Here is a 24,602-nt window from a genome sequence, read left to right as displayed (position 1 = left end):
TGGTACACAATCATTTTTTTGATCCCCCAAGTCATGTGTATAGACGAAATTGCAACATTTAAACATTTAAGCTGATTTATTTATGTGTAGTGGTGTCAGTAAACTGTATGTACTTTATTAGGGCCCAAGTACTAGTAGTGCAAAGGCCCTATTGCATCTGTAGGAATTTGTTTTTTCTTCTTCCAAAGCAAACACATTTTCCACAGCCTAAACGTGCCTGAAAACTAACGAAAATTTGCACACATACCAGACCCGGCAAAAAATGTGATATTTTATAAGTTTGCAGAAATGGCCGTGGCAAAATGGCTCAACAGCGCCCGCTAGAAAAATTTAAAATTGAGCCCCTCGCTCCAGCTTGACGGGGACAAACGACTTTCGGTACACATATATATCATATAAATACACACAAAAAAGTGTCTTTGACCCATACCCTAACTCCAACAGGAAGTTGAATTTTTGATTTTGTACAATTTTCGCGTTTTACACTCAACGTACTTTGACAAACTCTTTCTAGCTGGTATTGAATTTTTGTAAAAACATACTTTGACAGATTTTGTATTAATAAACTCTGGAAGAGTGAAAATAAACCTCACCATTCTATATCAGTCAATTTAACACTTTCAGCAGTTACCACAGTGTATTAGCCCTACTTGTGTTTTGTTTTACTTTTGTGTCAGTATCCTTGCATGTTCATTGACACCTGCTGGACATTTTGTGTGTTGCAACCATGTGCTTTTGTTTGTTTTGGGTAATGACTCCGCCCTCACCTGTCATGCTTCCATGTGGTCATTGTCGGCCATTTTGTGCTCACCTGTACTCCGTTAACTCCTAATGATTAGGCCTACTTATTCTGTGCTCTGTCAGCCCCAGTTTGTCAGATTGTCCCAGTCTTTTGTTCTGAGCACATCTACCGTTGTTACCTGCTTTTCCTGTCTGCCAACCTGCTGGTTTGTACTCTGCCTGTGAACCTGGTTTTTGGATTTTGCCTGCCGATTTGGATTATCTGCCTGTTTGGACTGCTTATTTGGACCTGACCCTTGCCTGCCTCTAGACCACTCTTTGGACTGCCCTCTAGTTTGTCAGCTCTTCTCCTGTTTCAGTTTTGTGGCCAAGAGCCTGCATTTTTGTTGAGTTTTTTCACCGTTTGACGGGACATTCTTTGTTGGAGTTGTTTTTTGACTTTTTCTGTTCAATTAAAAACTCTTGAATTTGGAACTTTCTGCATTTGGGTCCGAACTTTCTACAAAACCTGACACTTTTGTTTAGAAATAGCTCGAAAGACTAATAACAGCAATCATGTTTTCAGTCTCTGGAGAGTAGTTCTGTGTGAGGCAGACACTACTGAGCATGTGCAATGTGGTTCTGTTTAAAGACATCTGGTAGCTTGTTGTGCTTCATATCACTACCTTTTGATCACACTTTATTGTTGGTTTGATATTGTTGGATGAACTTTGATTAAAATAAAAATATAGAAAATCTCCAGCTACATTCCTTATGTTTATATGAGAAGAAGCGAAAGATACCGGTCAAACTAAACCAAAATTTCAACCAAATTTAGTCCAAATCAAGTATGTGCCAATTTATGTGCTTCATGTTAGTATTTAACTGCAGTGAATCTGTGGCTACACATGTACATCCATGTAAGAAATAGTGATCTCTGAATTGATAGTTCACTAAACCCTTACTCATGAACAGTGCTGTCTAGTCATAGCTTAGCAACCAGAAGTATGCTTGGTAGGCTTTGAATTTCTTTCTCATCTCATTTTTTGTCATCGTTGGCTTTCCAAAAACAAAAACACATGGGAAAAGGTGGATTAAAGGAATGGATTAAACATAAGAAGCAATCATTATCATATCCATGTGACTATCTTAAGAACTACAGTGGTAAGACCAATGGAATGTTCAGATATCCAGACTAACATACTATTTAGTATACCAGAAAATACAAAGTATGTCAAATGCAGTATGCCAAAAGTACTACGATGTTCTACTTCATCCTGTTGCCTTTCGCTGTAGGCAAACCACCATGTTTTCTCACTGTTCTGACCAACAATCTTGTGCACAGCGGAAGATTTGTCACATCGGATTAACTGCTCAAAGAGTACAGAAAAATGACAGTCATTGGTCAGTATATTTGTACAAAAGTACAAATGTACTGTAAACAATTTATGCTGTCTTAGGTGGCTGCTCATGTAAGCTTCTTATAAATAAACATTTACTGTGACATGGTTGACATGATGGCTATTCTTGTACATTTAAGGATATTTTTTTTCCAGCAGTTGACTTTTTCTCAGTTTTCATTTCACATCATTGACATGTTTCACTTTCTCACACTTTTCTGTGAATGATAAGATGATATTATTCAAATAACTCATAACTGAATTTGTTTAAGACCCCCAATCTTTGGCTGCTGAACACTGGTCCCACCGCTTAAAGGTCTAAAGCCTAATGATGTTCTCTACTTCACGTAAATACAGCCTCCACCTCACAGCTGTAGATTAAAACCACCAAATCATGGCTGTTAAACAAAAGGCACAGTTTGCCCCGCCTTCTAGATGAAGATGCAGCAATCCTCATGTCAAGTTTACGTCCATTTTTCTGACTCATGCATTTTCATGGTCAGACCACATCCCATTATTTTAACACATAAATACAAGAGTGCATCAAGGTGGGTTTCAGTGCATTTACCATCACATCAAAGAGAGAGAAGAAGAAATGCTCTGCCTAATGAATCTCAATGTTGTTCTCTCTTCTATGGTCCTCCTCGTTGTCCGGTCCAGTGAGTAAGATTTACTTGGCGATACCTTTCTCATTCAAGACATGCAAAGTGTCTTTTAGTATTATCATGCAGCAGGTGCAAAGCGTCATGTTTTGTTTTTATCACCTTCTTGCTAAATGAACTGTCTGAATATTTTCTGTCTTAGGTCATGGTGCTGAGATTATTGGAGGTCAACAAGTGTCTCCTCACTCGATGCCTTTCATGGCTCTGCTGGAGGGAAAGAAAATCTGTGGAGGAATATTGATCAGTACAAACTGGGTCCTGACTGCTGCCCACTGCTCTGGGTAAGACTCTTACAGTACAAACCGTATTTGAACATTCTGCACTCAAACTATAATTCATGATTTAAGATGTGGTCAGAAATCTTGATTTTAATATAAATTAAATGACACTTTACCGTAAAGTCCACGTAATTAGCATTTATAAGCACTATGTCAGCAATTATAACTTTTCCTGTGTAGACTTATTTAATATTATTCCAACTGTTTTACCATATTATCCTTTATTATCTGTGGATGCCCACAGAAGTAATTGTTGTTTCCAAATACATTGATGTCTGCTTACAACTATGTCATAAGTGTTATAAACCATTCATAAGATGTTTGCATAATGCTTTTCCATGTTAAATTGTTGGTCAAAGTGTTTCCTTTCCTCTCATGCAAGTGATTTTGCATGTGTAAAATTGAAGTTCTCCATAAATTAACTTGGTATACAATAATTTTTTGAACCCCAAGTCATGTATATAGATGAAATTGCAACATTTAAACATGTAACAAATGTATTTATGTTTAAAGGTGTCAGTAAACTGTATGTACTGTATTAATATTGTATTGTAAAAACTTCTACACCAAATTTAGAAGATCTACAAGGACAGACTTTCATTTCGTATTAATTTAACTCTGGAAGAGTGAAAATAAACATTACCAATTTTCTATTAGTCAATTTAACACTTTCATCAGTTACCATAGAGTATTAGCCCTACTTAAACTCTGCTTTCAAAACGTCTACTACCGAAGTGTCAAATCTTGTTCACACTTGGGGGGGTTTCTCAGATTTCTGCTTCAAAGGCCATATCCTGACCTCATTATGTGTCATAGAGTATAAGTTTATCATCAGCCCTACTTAAACTCTGCTTTCAAAACTTCTAACACTCAAGTGTCAACTGTTATTCACACGTGGGAGGCAATGCAGTAGATTTTTCAGTGTCTCAAAAGGCCATATCCTGACCTTATAACGTTTGATATTCATCAGTTGATTATCAGTTTATTCACTTCTTGTATGTAAACCTTTATGTAAACTTTAAAATCTAACAGATTCCTGTGTCTCATGCTTTTACAGTATCAAGAGGGTCTCGCTGGGGGTGCACTCCATAAAATCCACAAAAAAGGAGAAGAATTTGAGGCAGGTCCTAGAGGTGATGAGTTCGGTTCCTCATCCTCTCTATAATAAGACTAATCACATCAATGACCTCATGTTGCTCAAGGTAAGGTGATGTCACAGTCACAACAATTGCTTGTTTCCATCTGCAGAGGTGCATGAGTGATCTGAGATGATTTAGAAACATATCTGGAGCTTTGGCTCAATTCTGTTTGACTCTTAAAAGATATGGCTGGTGATTTTTCTGTATTTTTATTATTGTCAACAAATCTCATGTGCAGAGACAAACCAACAATGAGCTCATCTTACTTTCAAGTATTGTATGTATTTAAAGTCTGATATATCATATGCCTCTGTATCTAGACCAAAAACTTGTTGTCCAAAAAGTATTACAACACCTCAAGGAGCAACACTGATGCCCTGGGTGATATGTTCCTTAGGCACAAAAAGTTGGCAGTCAAATGGCTGCTGATTTCCCATATTGTTATACTGACTGTGAACGTAATCTTCATGTTGAAGGAACATGTCACACAATGCAACATTGTGCCTCAATTGGGTGTTTTAGTAGTTTTTGGATGTCAAAGGCATGGAGGAATAAGATCACACTTTATTGTTGGTTTGACATTGTTGGATGAGATTTGATTAAAATAAAAATATAGAAAATCTCCAGCTGTATTCCTCATGTTTATATGAGCAGGAACGAAAGATACCGGTCAAACTAAACCAAAATTTCAACCAAATTTAGTCCAAATCAAGTATGTGCCAATTTATAGTCACACTGTGGCTTATCTCCAAATAATATAAGTCCTTATTGATAAAGTTGTCTGTATTTTCATTTCTTGTTGTCTGGACTGCTGTAATTCCTTATATATTAGAATTGCTATTAACACTAAAGGTATTGATATCATTCAGTCTTCCTTGTTCGTGTTCCTTGTTTAAATGCTATAAAGGCAATACACAAACCTGCCATCAATAATTAATGCTCCTTTCTTCAAAATTTCAGCTCAGCAAATCGGCAAAGAAAACCAAAACAGTAGCATGGCTTAATTTGGGTAAAACCATCAAAGACCCACGAGGTGGCTCCAACTGCAGGGTGGCTGGATGGGGGAGGACAAAGGAGAAGGTCAAAAAAATGTCTGATGTCCTGATGGCAGTCAATGTGACTGTGGTGGACAGAGTGAAGTGCAACTCTCCTGACTATTACAACTCAAGACCTGTCATCACTAAGGACATGATATGTGCTGGTTATGTTGGTAATAAACCTGCTGATACCTGTCAGGTAAGTACACTCAAGTATTTCATATATTTTGAGCAGGAAGTAACCTGTAACATCCATGTCACCCTAACTGCTGTGTATGTGCCTTAAAATGTCTTGTGTTTGCTCTTTTTAGGGTGATTCAGGTGGTCCGCTGTTGTGCAATGGAGCACTAGTCGGAATCACTTCTTTTGAAAGAGGTTGTGGCCAGAAGAATTTTCCTGGAGTTTATGCTTTCCTGTCAAAGAAAAACCTCAACTGGATCAAAAAGACAATGAAGAAGTCTGAAATATAATGAGCTCTTCCTCTTAATGATTCTGTATTCTTGATCATGTTAATTACTTCTATTTTTTATCTCTTTTGCGCAATGTTCATTTTATCCTAATTAGCTGTACTGTAAAGGAATCAGGTAACTCTATGTTGTACCTTCATGTGCTTCATGTTAGTATTTCATTGCAGTGAATCTGTGGCTAAACATGTACATCCATATAAGAAATAGTGATCTCTGATTGACAGTTCACTAAACCCCTCCCATGTCGTGCTGTGCTGTCTAGTCATAGATGGTAGGCTTTGAATTTCTTACTCATCTATTTTTTTGGTTATCTTTGGCTTTCAAAAAACAAAAACAGAAGAGAACATGTGTAAGGAATGGATTAAACATAAGAAGCAATCATTATCATGTGCATGTAACTAGATGATAGTGCAGTCTTTACTGTGACATCAAGGTCCATGCTTGACCCCAAATATGGAAAATTCCCTAACAGTTAGCAGCTCTGTCCTGCTTTTTATTGGATTTGGGGAAGTTACACTCCAGCAACATGAGCCAGACTTAGCATTAATATTGTTACATTTGCCAAACACACTTTTTTTGGCTGAATTCAAGGATTCACTGTTTCAAACATGACTTAGAATTTCAAGTGGTGCACAAACATAACGTTTGAATGTTGAAGCAACAGTTACTGAGGTGGTGGGGTTTAGTGAATAGTGGTGAGGTTTGCTACCCCCTCTTGGGGCAGCAGAAGATGGATACTTCATTGTTAGCTATCATTATCTACATCTGTATTTGTCTATATTGTTCTGCTACTGTAGCTTGCTAAGTAGTTTCACATGCTCTTAGTTGCAGCACATTGTGGTTAGATGTTAAACTTCAGCTTATGCAGGTTGGTGGAAGCTCCTGTCCTGTGCATTCGGCCTTTTACAGTTGAAAGATTACTGATACTGTGACAATAAACTAGATCAGCATTACACCCTTTTGTGTATTTATTTTCCTGTTTTGTGGATGTTTTCTTAAGTTAAATGTGGACCAGTCACTACTAATATTGTCTGACAACGCCACCAAGCTTGTAGGGGCCAAACTCTAAAGGGTTTTTTTCTCCCTTTTAGCAGCAAGACTTCAGGTTCCAACAGTAGAGAGCAGTGTGGAGCAACCTAGAGACCAGAGCAAAACACAAAGCAAGAACAATTTAAAAGCTAAAAATAGTAGATACAATATTTCAAGACTCAAAACAAAACAAGATAATATATATATAAAAAAGATGGAGCTAAACTATGTAAAACAGCACAAATAAGTCCCACATGCAGTGTGCTAAAACAATAATGTATCACAATTTCTAATAAAAATAAGTGGCTGGGGCTAAGCCAGGGTACCACAAAGTCCTGTGTGTTGAAGTCCTAAGCCCAGTTCTCTTAGACTGTGTCTGAAATCACTCACTACTCACACCTTCGAGTCATTATATAGAGTCCATTATAGGAGCTCTTTTGGACACTACTCAGGTCATTTTCTCTGCGCCGTTAATTACATCATTGCTGTTGCAGACTTAAAATGTGACCGATCAAAATATCCAGAATAAATACCAGTGTTTTACTTAACCCTTACATACTGTTAAGGGTCACATTTGACCCATTTTTACATTTCGGAGCTGTAAAAACACCCTATACACAATTCTTTTAGCCAGACTTTTCCAAATGTGACCCACAATATACAAAAATAGAAATAAAATGCATCTATTTAAGATTTTTGTGCAGCTGATACACATTTGTATATATGCAAATGTATAAATTTGACCTACGTCATTGTTGCACGTTGACCATAAATTAGTGATTGTGACTGACTTTTTTCCATAAGATTACTCAAACATTTATTAAAGTCTGTGTAAAGTAAAAATAAATATGTGATCTGAGTTTGACATACCACAGAAAATTAAGGCTTCAAAGTTGTGTAAAAAAAAGTTGCCTAATTCTGTTCTCCCAAACGTTGTGGGAGGGCCCGCCGAGTCCGCTGAGCCCGCCCCCTACCAAGTGTCACCTGTCAATCAAAGTCACTACCTCTACCAGAAACATGGACGCTATGTCTGAGAGCTTTCTGCTGCTAACTCAGCTGCTAACTCGGTGGCTAACTCGGCGGCTAGCTCGGCGGCGGTTAATTAAAGTATCTAATATATTAAATAAGACTTTTTTTTAAAGTATATCATTAAATCTGCAAAATTACTATTTTACTTTATTTTACGAGGCTTCAGCCTCCGCCCAGCACTGTAGAATTAGCCCGTTGATACCAATGTCAGCTCCACTCCTTTTGGTCCCGCGTCCAGTGGTCTATCATCTAGAAGTAACAGCATGTATATGGTGTCCTGTCTGCCTTGCATCCCCCTCTGTCTGATATCCTACCTGCTTACAAGCTTCCTCACCCCGCCTGCAGCTTTGCTTCCTGCTGGCTCCTTGGTGTCCTGTATACAACTCATGATAGGCTGTTCCAGATGCCAGTCTTACTATTCAACCAGGTTAATTTTAAGTTCACTGCTTTCAGGTGGTCCACTAGGGCAAAAGAAAACTAAACACAACTATACAATTCAAACAGTTCAACACAATCCACAAAACTGACAAACCAAATTATCCAAAGTAAGATTAATAATCCAATACAGTAACAAATGAACATGCAAAACAAATCCAAATCCAAAACAATATCTTACTGTGTGACATAAACAATATTTTCTATTTTCTCAAATAACTACTCTGCAACTTTCCATGTACCCCCTGGTAAGTGCAGAAGTACCCCTTTCATTTCACACCATTGACATGTTCCACTTTTTCACGCTTTCCACTGAATCGTAAGATGACATTATTCAAATAAGCCATAGCTGAAGTTGTTAAGGGCTGCCAGTCTTTTGCTGTTGCACATTGGTCTCACCCATGCTGAAAGGTCCGCAACCTGATGATGTTCTCTACTTCATGTAAATACAGCCTCCACCACACAGCTGTGAATTAAAACCACTGTTTGATGGCTGGTAAATGGTGGGCCCAGTTAGCACCACATTCTAGATGAAGATGCAGCAGTCCTTGTGTCATTTTTTTTGCATTTTCACAGTCAGACTACTTCCCCTAATTCTAACACATGAGTGTACATTGAGGTGGGTCTCAGTGCATTTACTATTACATCAGAGAGAGAGAAGAAAAAAAGGTCTGCCTAACAAATCTAACGTGTTGTTCTTTCTTCTATGGTCCTCCTCATTCTGCCTCTCCAAATAATATACTATATATAAGTCTTTCTTGATAAAGTTATCTGTATTTTTCATTTCTTGTTGTCCAGACTACTGTGATTCCTTATATATTAGAATTACTATTGGCATTACTAGTTACTGATATTATTCAGTCTTCCTAGTTCGTTTTCCTTGTTTAAATGCTATACAGGAAATACACAAACCTGCCAACAATGAGTAATGCTCCTGTCCTCTCTCCAAAATTTCAGCTCAGCAAATCGGCAAAGAAAACCAAAACGGTAGCATGGCTTAATCTGTGTAAAACCATCAAAGACCCACGAGGTGGCAGTTGAAAGACCAATGGTATGTTCTGATATTCAGACAAACATAATATTAAGTATACCATAATGTGATTTAGTATGTCCCAGTACAAAGTATGTTTACTTCAGTATGCCAAAAGTACTACAATATCCTACTACATCCTGCTGCTTTTTGCAGTATGGAAACCAGCATGTTTTTCTGGCTATTCTGACCCACAATCCTCCACGCAGCAGAAGGTTTGTCACATTGATTGAGCTGCCCAGAGAGCACAGACCAAAGACAGCGCATAGACAGATCATTGATGGAAGACATAAATACAAATACAAATAATACAAAAGTATAAATGTACTGTAAGCAAATTATTGCTGTCTTAGGTGGCTGCTCATGTAAGCTTCATATAATAAAAATTTACTGTGACATGGTTGACATGATGGCTATTCTTGCACATTTAAGGATAATTTTTTCCATCAAGTGACTCTTTCTCAGAGTTTTCATTTCACATCATTGACATGTTCAACTTTCTCATGCTTCCCTCTGAATCATAAGATGATATTATTCAAATAAGTCATAGCTGAAGATGTCTAAAATCCCCAGTCTTTAGGTGCTGCACACTGGTCCCACCGCTGAAAGGTCTAAAGCCTAATGATGTTCTCTACTTCATGTAAATACAGCCACCATCACAGAGCTGCCGATTAAAACTAATATTTGATGACTGGTAAATGATAGGCACAGTTAGCACCACCTTCTAGATGAAGACAGTTGGCAGCAGTCCTCATGTCATGTTTGCGTCCATTTTGCTGACTCGCCATTTTTAAGGTAAGACCACATCCTTTAAGGGAAACACATAAATACAAGAGTGTGCATCAAGGTGGGTTTCAGTGCACTTACCATCACATCAAAGAGAAAGATGAAATGCTCTGCCTAATGAATCTGGTGTTGTTCTCTCTTCTATGGTCCAGTGAGTAATACTTACTTGGTGACACCTTTCTCATTCAAAACATACAAAGTAATACTACAGATGTCTTTCAATATTATCATGCAGCCAGTGTAAAGTGTTTTGTTGTGTTTTCATCACCTCCTTGCTAAATGAAGATGTCTGAATATTTTCTGTCTTAGGTCATGGTGCTGAGATTATTGGAGGTCAACAAGTACGGCCTCACTCGATGCCTTTCATGGCTCTGCTGGAGACAAAGAAATCAGTCTGTGGAGGGACGCTGATCAGTCCAAAATGGGTCTTGACTGCTGCCCACTGCACTGGGTAAGCCTCTTACAGTACAAACTTTACTTGAATATTTTGGACTCAATCTATAACTGATGATCTAAAATATAGTCATAAATCTTGATTTTAATATAAATTAATGTAACATTTTACTGTAAGTCCCCCTATTTAGCATTTATAAGATGTTTCACATCAACTGAGCTGCTCAGAGAGCACAGACCAATAACATCAGCACTGAAGGTCAATGAAAGAGGCCATAATGGCAGATGAAGTAGTATGTCCCAATTGTATGCATACTGCATGCAACAGTACATACTAAAAGTAAAAAAGCAAAAGTATTCAGAACGCAGAGTAAAAATTGGCATATTATTAACTAACTGTATAGATTTGTTGGTTACATTGAAAAAAGAAAATCCTGTTTACAGATATTTCAGTCGTGGATGCTATCAGATCTTAGATAAAGTTAGCAGCTCTGTCCTGCGTTTTATTGTATTTGGGGAAGTTACTCTCCAGCAACTCCAGCCAAAGTTACCAGAAATAGTGAGGCATTTGCCAAACACCCTTTTTGTCTGAAATCAAGGATTCACTATTTCAAAAATTACTCAGAATTTCCAGTGGTGCATATATTACTCTGTGACATAAACAATATTTTCTGTTTGCTCAAATAACTACTCTGCAATCTTTCCACATTCCCCTGTGGTAACTGCAGAAGTACCCCTTCAAACACGAGTAGCCCTGGTTGAGATCTCAATGAAATATGTTACATATGTGCCAAATGTTTGTGAAAACATTTATTTTGACATTCTCATGCACCTCAGGCCTTTGGGTTTAATTTTCTAAGATCTGTGCTGCATATTATTCTGCATTCTGTTGTTGTTTTATTCTTCACTACAAATGTACTGTAAGCAATTTATTGCTGTCTTAGGTGGCTGCTCATGTAAGCTTCATATAAATAAATATCTACTGTGACATGGTTGAATATTCTTGCAATTTAAGGATTACTTTATCCAGCAAATGACTCTTTCTCAGAGTTTTCATTTCACACCATTGACATGTTCCTTTTTCTCACACTTTCCTCTGAATCATAAGATGACTTTATTCAAATAAGCCATAGCTGAAGTTGTGAAAGATTGCCGGTCTTTAGCTGTTACACTGGTCCCACCCATGCTGAAAGGTCCGCAGCCTGATGATGTTCTCTACTTCATGTAAATACAGCCTCCACCACAGAGCTGTGAATTAAAACCATTATATGATGGCTGGTAGATGGTGGGCCCAGTTAACACCACATTCTAGATGAAAATGCAGCAGTCCTCATGTCCATTTTTTCCATTTTCTCAGTCAGACCACTTCCTCTAATTTTAACACATAAATACAAGAACATGCATCGAGGTGGGTTTCAGTGGATTTAGCATTACATCAAAGAGAGTGAAGAAGAAATGCTCTGCCTAATGAATCTCAGTGTTGTTCTCTCTTCTATGGTCCTCCTCATTGTCCAGTCCAGTGAGTAATATGTACTTGGCGATACCTTTCTCATTCAAGACATGCAAAGTAATACTACAGGTGTCTTTCAGTATTACCGTGTAGCCAGTGTTAAGTGTCATGTTTTGTTTCACCTCCTTGTTAATTGAACTGTCTCATTATTTTCTGTCTTAGGTCATGGTGCTGAGATAATTGGAGGTCAACAAGTGTGGCCTCACTCGATGCCTTTCATGGTGTAAGGTGCGGATATAGGAGGAGTCGAAGTTGCAGGTACAAAATTTGTTACTTTATTTACTATACTTTAACAACTATAAAATCAGGGGAAAGGGTAGGGGGAAAAGTTCTGTGTGGCGAGAGTGGCTTTCTCTCAGTGGCGTCTCCCAGGTGACGCACATCAGGTCCTAATAAGCTCTGAGCGCAGACGCACTCAGCGTGCGGCCTCTCCACGGCACTGTCCAGGGTACTGAAGGTGACAGGTTAATGTGACACTCAAACCGCAACAAACTCCGGGCCGATGGACGTTTAACACGTTCATCCCTCCACTTCCAGATGATAAAGCAGTTGAATAGGTCTTCTTAGAATAATGTTGAAAGGTAAACGAATAGAACATGATCTTACTTTTCCATCACGGCCTTGAAACACTTCCTCCACTCGACCATTCCTCCACATGTGACGTGGCAGCCTTTCATCATGAACAAGAACAAAATCTCCAACCTTGAATAAAGTTGATTTCACACTTCTGGTACAGTGAGCGGAATGCAACTCCATCAGATATTCTGTTTTCCATCTGTTCCAAAACTCACCCACCAGTTTGCGGCGGTAACTCCAGCGCTTCGTCAGCTGTTCTCCATCCACCTTCCTGTTGTCTGTGACCTGGACAGGCTCCGCCATTTCAAAGACGAATTCGTCCGTTTCACTTTTCCAGACAAGGCCCAGGACCTTTAATGGAGTGGAATCGTTCCCTTGTTCCTGTTGTTCCTGTGACCATTTTTGTTGAAGTTCAGGACTGTTTGTTTTCCACTTACAAAGATCCATCCCCGCACTTGCCATGATTTCTCTGGCCTTTACACACAGCTCTTCCGCTGCGTCACTGTTGTCGGCTCCACTTATGAAATCATCCACATAAAGACATTCTTTTATTGTCCGTGCCACTTCAGGATTTTCTTCTTCATGTTGTTTTAGATGGTGTCGTACAGTAGCTGCCAACAGAAAAGGACTCGATGACACTCCAAACGGGACTCTGGTCATCCTGAGTGTTTTCACCTTTATCTCCCTTTGCGACATCAGCTTGTCATCTGTCCAGAGAAATCGCAGTGCGTCTCTGTCTCTTTTGTCGAGGGAGATTTGCAGAAAGGCTGACTTAATATCTGCCATTACAGCTACTGGATATTGTCTGAATTTGATCAGAATGTTCAAAAGGTCAGGATTTAAATTTGGACCTATAAGCAGACATTCGTTTAATGAGCAGCTAAATTTCTCATGAGAGGAGGCATCGAATACAACTCTTAATTTTGTCGTAGCTCTGTCTTCTTTTATGACTGGATGATGTGGTAAATAGTACACTGGGTCATTTGTCACATTATCATTGACTATTTCCACTATATCTTCTTTTAAATAGTTTTGAATAACAGCGTCATATCTTTCAAAAAGAGTTGGATTAATTTTAAGCCTTCTCATTAGATTATCAAATCTGCTTTTAGCTGTAACATAATTTGAGGACATAGTTACATGCTCATTTTTCCAGGGCAGTCGGACTTCGTATCTGCCGTCAACAAACTTCACAGTTTCTTCAAATCTTTTCAGAACTGTTTCATCTGTCTCGGAATGTAACTCTTCCTTACCTATTCCGAGTGACTCCAGTTCCCAAAAACTGCGCAACTGGTTGGAGAGCGCTTGGTCTTGCTCCACACAGACATGCAGCAGTTCAACGTCAACAGCTTCGGTGACAATATTCAGTGTGGTGACTTCTCCTTGCACAAGCCATCCAAACACACTCTCCAGCGCAACAAGTCCGTCTTCCAGCTTTTCCATTTTGCCAGTGACAATTCTCCAGTACTGGTCTCCTCCAATTAGGACTCCCAGTTCTTCTGATTCCATTCCTCTCACGGGAACATCCGCCATAGGCATTCCTTTTGACTCCAAATCATTTCTTATCGTTTCATTTGCCATTTTAATAATTGAAGAGCTCACCTTGGGCGTCTCCAGGAGCTGAACTTCGATATTCGGATTATTTCTGATGTTCCTTAAACGCACCTTCACCTTCTTGCACATCAGTCTTTGAGGTGTTTTGGAGCCAAATACAAAAACATTCAGTGTTTCTTTACCTATTACTGGCAGGTTAAGTGCTCTGGATATGTCTTCTCGAATAAAACTACGTGAGCTACCTCCATCCAAAAGACATCTAGCCACTTGACTTTGAGTGGGTGCGTCTATCCAAACGGTAGCTGTTTGGAGTAAAACTGTACTACTCATAGAACTACTGGGAGCTGCACTTGCTATCACTGCATCTGTTGTAAGATTTCGGACAAGTTGCTGTGTGTTTTCTTGTCTCTCTTCTGTGTGTTTTTCCTGTTGATTGGATAATTGAGGGCAGACTACTTTGTGGTGTCTTCGTCCACATTCTTCACAGGTAATTCCCTGCGTCTTACAATTACGCGCTATATGTCTGCTACCTAAACACACAAAACACTTTCCTTCTTTTCTCAATTTTTCTCTCCTCAGTTCAAGAGTCAGTTCTGTACAGTTCTTAGATCTATGATTGTTTCCTCCACAGAATACGCACCTTGGCTCATCTCTGACGCTGACAGCGTGGAACGAGGCTGTAGAGGCTGTGTAAGATCTCCTTTTTTCCGGTATTCTCTTCTCCGCATAGGGCCTTTCCCATTGTTTCTCTTTATCTGGTTGTTGCACATTCTGGGTGAGATTAGCTGTTCTTTCACGACTTTCAACCTCTTTTTGGAAGAACGTCATCAGGCTTTGGACACTGAACGTGTTGTCATTATTTGCATCATCTCTTTCACTACCGTTTTGACGGGTGAACTGCAAAGCCATTTCTTCTGGTATCATCTTCATGAGAATAGGGCAGAGCAAGTTGCCATAACTGTCAGAGACTACTCCCATTGAGCCTAAACTGCGCACTTGTATCTCGATGTCATCATATAGCCTGCGTAAAGCTGCGACATCCCAGGCCTTTTTTACTGGTGCCAGATTTAATAGCTTATTCATATGTGCATTTATGATGAGATCTTTACGCCCAAATCGGCTGATAAGCATTTTCTTTGCATTGTCATAATTTTCGTCTGATAAAGAAAGTCCCATAACTACATTAGCTGCTGTGCCATATAAAAACGTTTTCAAATAGGTAAATTTATCAGACTTGGTTAGACTTGCATTATTGTCAACTGCTGTCTCAAACTGGCTCCAAAAACTTTGCCACTTACTGACATCTCCGGAAAACTTCTCCATGACCAATTTTGGCAACTTGACTGCTGGAAATCTTCTCACCTCATTGTTTGAATATTGGGAAGCCACTGAAGCTGCGCTCTGATTGTCGTCCGTATTTCTCAGGATGCGTTTTATCCTGGTCTTTCTTGATATGATTCGATCCATGTATTCAAAGGTTGAATTGACCTCATCTTCCAAATCATCCACTGCTGTCTCCGCTTCAATGTCATGATCACTATCCAACAAAGCTCTTTCTCTCGCCGTCAGATGTTCCAAGTATTCATCCAGCACATCTATGCTGGGATCTTCTTTTCCAACCTCCCGATCAATCTTGTCCAAGAGTCGTGTCGTAGCGGCCCGTACTGCTCCCCTTAGTTTCTTTTGTCTTAGCAGGTTCGAAATTGTTGCTTTGTCCTATTGTCCGCGTCTTCAGCTGTCATGCGTTCTTTTTGTTTCTTCTCTCGGGGTTTCGGCACCAAAATGTAAGGTGCGGATATAGGAGGAGTCGAAGTTGCAGGTACAAAATTTGTTACTTTATTTACTATACTTTAACAACTATAAAATCAGGGGAAAGGGTAGGGGGAAAAGTTCTGTGTGGCGAGAGTGGCTTTCTCTCAGTGGCGTCTCCCAGGTGACGCACATCAGGTCCTAATAAGCTCTGAGCGCAGACGCACTCAGCGTGCGGCCTCTCCACGGCACTGTCCAGGGTACTGAAGGTGACAGGTTAATGTGACACTCAAACCGCAACACATGGCTCTGCTGGAGTCAAAGAAACCATCCTGTGGAGGGACGCTGATCAGTCCAAACTGGGTCCTGACTGCTGCCCACTGCTCTGGGTAAGATTATTTCAGTACAAAACCTTGCTTTTTCACTCATACTATAATTGTCGGAAATCTTGATTTTCATATAAATTAAGGTAACACTTTACTGTAAGTCCACTTAATTAATAATAAGGACAGACTTTAATTTGTATTAATTTAACTCTGGAAGAGTGAAAATAAACATCACCATTTTATATCAGTCAATTCAACACTTTCATCAGTTACCACAGAGTATTAGCCCTACTTAAACTTTGCTTTCATAACGTCTACCACTCAAGTGTCAACTGTTATTCACACTTGGGAGGAAATGCAGTAGATTTCTCAGTGTCTCTAAAGGCCATATCTTGACCTCATTATGTGTGATAGAGTCAGTTGATCCACTTTTTGTTTGTAAACCATGATATAAACTGTAAAATCTAACAGATTCCTGTGTCTCATGCTGTTACAGTATCAAGTGGGTCTTGCTGGGGGTGCACTCCATAAAATCCACAAAAAAGGAGAGGAATTTGAGGCAGGTCCTAAAGGTGAAGAGTTGGTTTCCTCATCCTTGCTATGAAAAGACTAGTCACGCCAATGACCTCATGTTGCTCAAGGTAAGGTGATGTCACATTAATTAAAAATCACTTGTTTCCATCTGCAGAGGTGCATGAGTGATTTGAGATGATTTAGAAACATTGCTTTGTCTGAACTCTGTTTGACTCTTCTGTTTGAAGATATGGCTGGTTATTTTCTATATTTCTACTGACTGTGACTGTAATCTTCGTGGTGAAGGAACATGTCACCCAATGCAACATTGTGGGTCACTGCAGTGATTTTAATAGTTTTTGGATGTTGCAAAGGTGTGAAGAAATAAGATCAGACTTTAGCTACACACTTATAAGTAGGGTCAATTTATTGTTGGTTTGACATTGTTGGATCTCCAGCTGCATTCTTAAGTTTATATGAGCAACCAGGTGAAACCAGAGAATACAGTAAAAATAATGTTTGTTATGCAGATGATATCCATGATTAGGCATTGTCAAAGTCTTTGGCGCTTGGACTCTGCAGGGAGAATTTTTGAATTGAAGGACGTCAGTACTGAGCAACAGCATGATAGATCCCATCCATGGAGTCCAGACACTGGTGGTGGTGGCGGCTGATGACTTTGATCAATCAATCTTGGGCCAAATCCTAACAAAGTCATCTTGATGCACCTTTCACATGGAGCAGGACTAGACCGAACTCTTTGATTAATTTAGAAAGAGACCCAACATTCCCACATGAGCAAGCACTTGGCGACAGTGGCAGGAAAAACTGTGGTTGAGGGGGGAGAGAGAGAGAAAGGGACAGAAGGAGAAGAGAGAGCGCAGAGACAAACAATGTCAATATGACTCTGCTGAGACTGATCGGGCTGATGAGGTTGAAGTGATGCATTGAGGAATCTGAAGATTGGGTGGTGATGGGTCGTCAAGCATCAAGAAAGCACCTGAGCAGAGAAATTTAAAAAGACAGCTGCAATATGATAGGCTGACAAAGAAGGTGTGTCACAGTGCTATTTATTAGACTTGACCAGGTGATGTGAACAGCTCATTTGTCAATTGATGCGCCAGAAATAACAGCAAGGAAATTATGATTACAAAAAGATGGTCTTCCTGTCTGAACTTTCACTAAGCTTCATAAGCAGGAGAGAAAGATACCAGTCAAACTAAACCAAAATTTCAACCAAATTTAGTCCAAATGTGCCAATTAATGGTGAGGCTGTGGCTTATCTCCAAATAATATACTATTTATAAGTCCTTATTGATAAAGTTGTCTGTATTTTCATTTCTTGTTGTCTGGACTGCTGTAATTCCTTATATATTAGAATTACTATTAACACTAAAGGTATTGATATCATTCAGTCTTCCTTGTTCGTGTTCCTTGTTTAAATGCTATAAAGGCAATACACAAACCTGCCATCAATAATTAATGCTCCTTTCTTCAAAATTTCAGCTCAGCAAATCGGCAAAGAAAACCAAAACAGTAGCATGGCTTAATTTGGGTAAAACCATCAAAGACCCACGAGGTGGCTCCAACTGCAGGGTGGCTGGATGGGGGAGGACAAAGGAGAAGGTCAAAAAAATGTCTGATGTCCTGATGGCAGTCAATGTGACTGTGGTGGACAGAGTGAAGTGCAACTCTCCTGACTATTACAACTCAAGACCTGTCATCACTAAGGACATGATATGTGCTGGTTATGTTGGTAATAAACCTGCTGATACCTGTCAGGTAAGTACACTCAAGTAATTCATATATATATATATTTTTTTTTATCAGGAAGTAACCTTTAACCTCCATATCACCCTAACTGCTGTGTATATGCCTCAAAATGTCTTGTGTTTGCTCTCTTTAGGGTGATTCAGGTGGTCCGCTGTTGTGCAATGGAGCGCTTGTCGGAGTCACTTCTTTTGGAAGAGGTTGTGGCTGGAAGAAATTTCCTGGAGTTTATGCTTTCCTGTCAAAGAAACAACTCGACTGGATCAAAAGGACAATGAAGAAGTTTGAAATATAATGAGCTTTTGCTGTTTTTGTATTCTTGATCATGTTAATTAGTTCTTACATTTTTTTTATCTCTTTTGTGCAACATTCATTTTATCCTAATTAGCTGTACTGTAAAGGAATCAAGTTACCCTATGTTGTACCTTTTATGTGCTTCATGTTAGTATTTCACTGCAGTGAATCTGTGGCTACACATGTACATCCATATAAGAAATTGTGATCTCTGAATTGACAGTTCACTAAACCTCTCCCATGCACAGTGATGTCTAGTCACTCTTGTTATCCATGGCTTTACAAAAAAAAAACACAAGGGAAAATGTGTAAGGAATGGATTAAAAAAGCTATTGTTATCATGTCCACAAAACTATCTTACGACCAACAGTTACAAGACCAAAGGTACGTTGTGATACCCAGACTAACAACTATTTAGTATGTCAGAAAGTGAGTTAGTATGTCCCAATACAGAGTATGTCCACTTCAATATGTTAAAAGTACTACGACCAGCATGTTTTTCTGATTATTCTGACCCACAATCTTGCATGCAGCAGACTGTGACAGCAGATCTTTTTTACATTGACTGATCCGCCCAGAGAGCACAGACCAATGACATCAGCACAGACAGTCAATGGTAATATAGCGCCGGGAAAGTTACACGTCAACAGAAATAGTGAGACATTTGCAAAACATGCTTTTTGTCTGAAATCAAGGATTCACAGTTTCAAAAAATTACTTATAACTTGCAGTGATTCACAAACATAAAGTTTGACTGTTGAACCAACAGTTACTGAGGTGGTGGGGTTTAGTGAACAGTGGTGAGGTTTGCTACCTCCTCTTGGAGCAGCAGAAGATGGATATTTCATTGTTAGCTATCATTTTCTACATCTGTATTTGTCTATATTGTTCTGCTACTGTAGCTTGCTAAGTAGTTTCACATGCTCTTAGTTGCAGCACATTGTGGTTAGATGTTAAACTTCAGCTTATGCAGGTTGGTGGAAGCTCCTGTCCTGTGCATTCGGCCTTTTACAGTTGAAAGATTACTGATACTGTGACAATAAACTAGATCTGCATTACACCCTTTTGTGTATTTATTTTCCTGTTTTGTGGATGTTTTCTTCAGTTAAATGTGGACCAGTCACTACTAATATTGTCTGACAACGCCACCAAGCTTGTAGGGGCCAAACTCTAAAGGTTTTTTTTCTCCCTTTTAGCAGCAAGACTTCAGGTTCCAACAGTAGAGAGCAGTGTGGAGCAACCCAGAGACAGAGACCAGAGCAGAGTACCAAAAATGATAATGATTTATTTTTGCATAGTGTAGCAATCCCAAAACACAAAGCAGGAACAATTTAAAAGTTAAAAAATAGTGGATAAAATATTTTAAATCTAAGCTAAATAAACCAAGATAATATATAAAAAGAGGGAGCTAAACTATGGTAAAACAACACAAAAAAGGCTCACAAGTAGTGCACGAAAAAATAATGTAATAAAAATAAGTGGCTGGGGCCTAAGCCAGGGTACCACAAAGTCCTTTGTGTTGAAGTCCAAACCGCAGTTCTCTTGGACTTTCTGAAATCACTCACTACTCACTACTTCCAAGTCATTATATAGAGTCCATAGATGATATAGGGAGCCCTTTTGGACACTACTCAGGTCATTTTCTCTGTGCCGTTAATTACATGCTGGTGCTGAGTTAAAACGTGACAGATCAACGCCGGTTGGTGAACTATCAAGAATAAATACCAGTGTTTTACTTAATTGAAGTATTTCATATATTAAATAAGCTTTTTTTAATTATATGATTAATACTGATTAGTCAGTGCATACAGGTATGCAGCATTTTTTTTCTTCTTTTTGCTAAATTAGTACTTTTACTTCATGAGGCAGGCCAGCCTCCGATGTCGGCTCCACTCCTTTTAGTCCGGTGTTTAATGGGTCTGTCCTCTAGCAGTAACAGCGTGTATCCAGCGTCCAACACAATTCACAAAACTGATTAAACCAAACTATCAAAAGTAAGATTAAAGTCAAATAATTCACAGAAACTGATAAATACGCATGCAACATTAACATAATTCATTACAGTAACAAATGAACATGCAAAACAAATGCAAAACAATATCTTACTGTGTGACATACATAATATTTTCTGTTTGCTCAAATAACTACTCTGCAATCTTCCCATGTGCCCTGTGGTAACTGCAGAAGTACCCCTTCAAGCACGAGTAGCCCTGGTTGAGATCTCAATGAAATCTGTTGCATATGTGTCAAATGTTTGTGAAAACATATATTTTGACATTCTCATGCACCTCAGGCCTTCAGGTTTAATTTTCTAAGACCTGTGCTGCATATTATTCTGCAATCTGTTTTTGTTTTATTCTTCAATACAAATGTACTGTAAACAATTTTATGCTATCATACGTGGCTGCTCATGCAAGATTCATGTGAAAAAACAGTTACTGTGGCATTGTTGACATGATTGATATTCTTGCACATTTAAGGTTTTTTCCAGCAGTTGACTCTTTCTCAGAGTTTTTACTTCACATCATTGACATCTTACACTTTCTCACACTTCTCTCTGAATCATAAGATGATATTACTTAAATGCGTCATAGCTGAAGTGGTCTAAGACCACCAGTCTTTAGTTGCTGCACATTGATCCCACCGCTAAAATGTCTGCAGCCTGATGATGTTCTCTACATCACGTAAATGCAGCCTCCACCACACAGCTGTAGATTAAAACCACTGTATGATGACTGGTAAATGATAGACAGTTACCACAGTCTTCTAGATGAAAATGCAGTAGTCCTCATGTCATGTTTGCGTCCATTTTTCGGACTCTTGCATTTTCATGGTCAGACCACATCCTCTAAGTTTAACATATAAATACAGGAGTGTGCTTCAAGGTGGGTTTCAGTGCATTTACCATCACATCAAAGAGAAAGAAAAAATGCTCTGCCTAATGAACCTCAGTGTCGTTCTCTCTTCTATGGTCCTCCTCGTTGTCCAGTCCAGTGAGTAATAATTACTTGTTGATATCTCTCTTATTCAAAACATGCAAAGTAATACTACAGGTGTCTTTCATTATAACCATGCAGCCAGTGTAAAGTGTTGTGTTGTGTTTTCATCACCTCCTTGCTAATTGAACTGTCTTATTATTTTCTGTCTTAGGTCATGGTGCTGAGATTATTGGAGGTCAACAAGTGCGGCCTCACTCGATGCCTTTCATGGCTCTGCTGGAGACAAAGAAACCATCCTGTGGAGGAATACTGATCAGTCCAGATTGGGTCCTGACTGCTGCCCACTGCTCTGGGTAAGACTCTTACCGTACAAACCTTGCTTGAATGTTTTTCACTCAAACTATAATTGATGATCTAAGATATCATCATAAATCTTGATTTTAATATAAATTAAATGACACTTTTCCGTAAAGTCCACCTAATTAGCATTTATAAGCACTATGTCAGCAATTATAACTTCTCCTGAGAAGACTTATTTATTATTATTACAACTGTTTTGTTATATCATTATGTATTATCTGTGTATGCCCACAGAAGTAATTGTTGTTTCCAAATACTTTGATGTCTTCATACACCTACATCATAAGTTTTATAAATCATTCATAAGATGTTTGCATACTGCTTATGCATGCTGCGTAGTTGGCCAATGTGTTTCCTTTCCTTTCATGCAAGTGGTTTTGCATATGTAACATTTAAGTCTTCCATAAATTAACTTGGTAGACAATCACTTGATTCCCCAAGTCATGTGTATAGATTAAATTGCAACATTTAAACATGTAAACAAATGTATTTATGTTTAAAGGTGACAGTAAACTGTATGTACTGTATTAATATTGTATTTTTGTAAAAACTTCTACACCAAATTTAGAAGATCTACTAGGACTTTCACATGTATTAATTTAACTCTGGAAGAGGGAAAATAAGCATCACCTTTTTATATCAGTCAATTTAACACTTTCATCAGTTACCACAGAGTATTAGCCCTATGTAAACTCTGCTTTCAAAACCTCTACCATTGAAGTGTCAAATCTTGTTCACACTTGGGAGAAAATGCAGTAGATTTCTCAGTGTCTCAAAAGGCTGTATCCTGACCTTATTATGTGTGATGGAGTCATCAGTTTATAATCAGGTTATTCACTTGTATGTAAACCTTGATATAAACTTTCAAATATAACAGATTCCTGTGTCTTACGCTGTTACAGTATCAAGAAAGTCTTGCTTGGGGTACACTCCATAAAATAAAAAAAAGGAGTCAAGGCAGGTCCTAAAGGAGAAGAATTTGTTTCCACATCCTGACTATGATAAGCCTAGTCATGTCAATGACCTCATGTTGCTCAAGGTAAGTTGATGTTACATTAACTACAATCACTTGTTTCCATCTGCAGATGTGCAGGAAGTGATTTTAGATTAATTAGAAACATATCTGGAGCATTGGTTCAACTCTGTTTGACTCTTAAAATAAATGGTTTATGATTTTCTATATTTTTTAAATAATTGTCAACAAATCTCATATGCAGAGACAAACCAACAATGAGCTCATCTCATTTGCAAATATTGTGTGTCTCGAAAGCCTGATATATCATATATTCCTCTGTATCTAGACCAAAAGCTTGTCCAAAAAGTATTACAACATCTCAAGGAGCCACACCGATGCACTAGGTGTCTTGTTCCTTTGGCACAAAATGTTTGAGTACAGTTTAAAAACTGCTCCAAAGTTTGTTTAGAAACGGCTCCAAAGACTAATAACAGCAATCATGTTTTCAGTCTCTGGAGAGTAGTTCTGTGTGAATCAGACACTTCTGAGAATGTGCAAGAATGTTGTTCCACTTCAAGAGTTTCACTAGCTTGTTGTGCTTCATATCACAATCTTTTGACTTTAAACTACAATGCAGACTTCTCAAAAGAACCAGGAATGTCAAGAACTCATGGTTCAACAAGCTAGCAAAGCACTGAATGCAACAGCATTTGCAGCATGTTCAGAGGCTTCTGCTGTACAAGGAACTACTTTACAGAGACTGTTCATCTTTGGATCCTTTTTTATGACTGTAATCTTCATGGTGAAGGAACATGTCATCCAGTGCAACAGTGTGGCTCACTGAAGTGTTTTTAATTGTGGATGTCAAAGTCATGGACGAATAAGATATATCAAATTTTAGATGCACAGTTGTCAATAGGATCAATTTATTATTGGTTTGGTAATGTTGGATGAGATATATTGAAAAGAAAAATATAGGAAATCTCCAGCTGTATTCTTTAAGTTTATATAATCAGGAGAGAAAGATACCGGTCAAACGAAACAAAATATACAATATACTGTATATAAGTCTTCTATTTATATTTTCATTTCTTGTTGCCTAGACTACTGTAATTCCAACCAAAACGGTAGAATGGCTTACTTTGGGTGAAACCATCAAAGACCCACGAGGTGGCTCCACCTGCAGGGTGGCTGGATGGGGGTGGACAAAGGAGAAGGTCAAAAAAATGTCTGATGTCCTGATGGCAGTCAATGTGACTGTGATAGACAGAGTGAAATGCAACTCTTGTGACCATTACAACTCAAGACCTGTCATCACTAAGGACATGATATGTGCTGGTTATGTTGGTAATAAACCTGCTGATACCTGTCAGGTAAGTACACTCAAGTAATTCATATATTTTTAACAGGAAGTAACCCGTAACATCCATGTCACCCTAACTGCTGTGTATGTGCCTCAAAATGTCTTGTGTTTGCTCTCTTTAGGGTGATTCAGGTGGTCCGCTGTTGTGCAATGAAGCACTTGTCGGAGTCACTTCTTTTGGAAAGGGTTGTGGCCAGGAGAAATTTCCTGGAGTTTATGCTTTCCTGTCAAAGGAACAACTCAACTGGATCAAAAAGACAATGAAGAAGCCTAAAATATAATGAGCTC

The 24,602-nt window shown here is 38.7% G+C and overlaps 2 protein-coding genes and 1 pseudogene across 2 annotated transcripts; all 3 read left to right on the top strand.

Annotated features, from left to right (window-relative positions):
* Positions 1 to 2,713: 2,713 nt before the first annotated feature.
* On the top strand, positions 2,714 to 5,706 carry LOC133979282 (granzyme A-like). Its single transcript, XM_062417786.1, has 5 exons — positions 2,714 to 2,783; positions 2,925 to 3,063; positions 4,118 to 4,262; positions 5,160 to 5,435; positions 5,548 to 5,706. The coding sequence occupies exons 1-5, from the start codon at positions 2,738 to 2,740 to the stop codon at positions 5,704 to 5,706; spliced, it is 765 nt and encodes a 254-aa protein (XP_062273770.1). The 5' UTR covers positions 2,714 to 2,737.
* Positions 5,707 to 11,860: 6,154 nt separating this feature from the next.
* On the top strand, positions 11,861 to 18,698 carry LOC133979117 (granzyme A-like). Its single transcript, XM_062417558.1, has 6 exons — positions 11,861 to 11,924; positions 12,078 to 12,133; positions 16,098 to 16,183; positions 16,617 to 16,761; positions 18,140 to 18,415; positions 18,540 to 18,698. Exons 1-6 carry the CDS (start codon positions 11,861 to 11,863, stop codon positions 18,696 to 18,698), a joined length of 786 nt encoding a protein of 261 aa, XP_062273542.1.
* A 2,928-nt stretch (positions 18,699 to 21,626) lies between these two features.
* LOC133979118 (granzyme A-like) lies at positions 21,627 to 24,595 on the top strand (annotated as a pseudogene).
* Positions 24,596 to 24,602: the final 7 nt, after the last annotated feature.

This window comes from Scomber scombrus, chromosome 4 (assembly GCF_963691925.1).
Source record: "Scomber scombrus chromosome 4, fScoSco1.1, whole genome shotgun sequence".
Classification (NCBI taxonomy): Eukaryota; Metazoa; Chordata; class Actinopteri; order Scombriformes; family Scombridae; genus Scomber; species Scomber scombrus.
This window is presented reverse-complemented; position numbering and strand designations above follow the sequence as displayed.

Coding starts and splice junctions, on each gene's coding strand:
- LOC133979282 (XM_062417786.1), top strand. CDS start 2,738: ATGTTGTTCTCTCTTCTATGGTCCTCCTCGTTGTCCGGTCCAGTGA. Junction 2,784..2,924: donor CTCGTTGTCCGGTCCAGTGA/GTAAGATTTACT, acceptor TTTCTGTCTTAG/GTCATGGTGCTGAGATTATT. Junction 5,436..5,547: donor AACCTGCTGATACCTGTCAG/GTAAGTACACTC, acceptor TGCTCTTTTTAG/GGTGATTCAGGTGGTCCGCT.
- LOC133979117 (XM_062417558.1), top strand. CDS start 11,861: ATGCTCTGCCTAATGAATCTCAGTGTTGTTCTCTCTTCTATGGTCCTC. Junction 12,134..16,097: donor GGCCTCACTCGATGCCTTTC/ATGGTGTAAGGT, acceptor AAACCGCAACAC/ATGGCTCTGCTGGAGTCAAA. Junction 16,184..16,616: donor ACTGCTGCCCACTGCTCTGG/GTAAGATTATTT, acceptor ATGCTGTTACAG/TATCAAGTGGGTCTTGCTGG.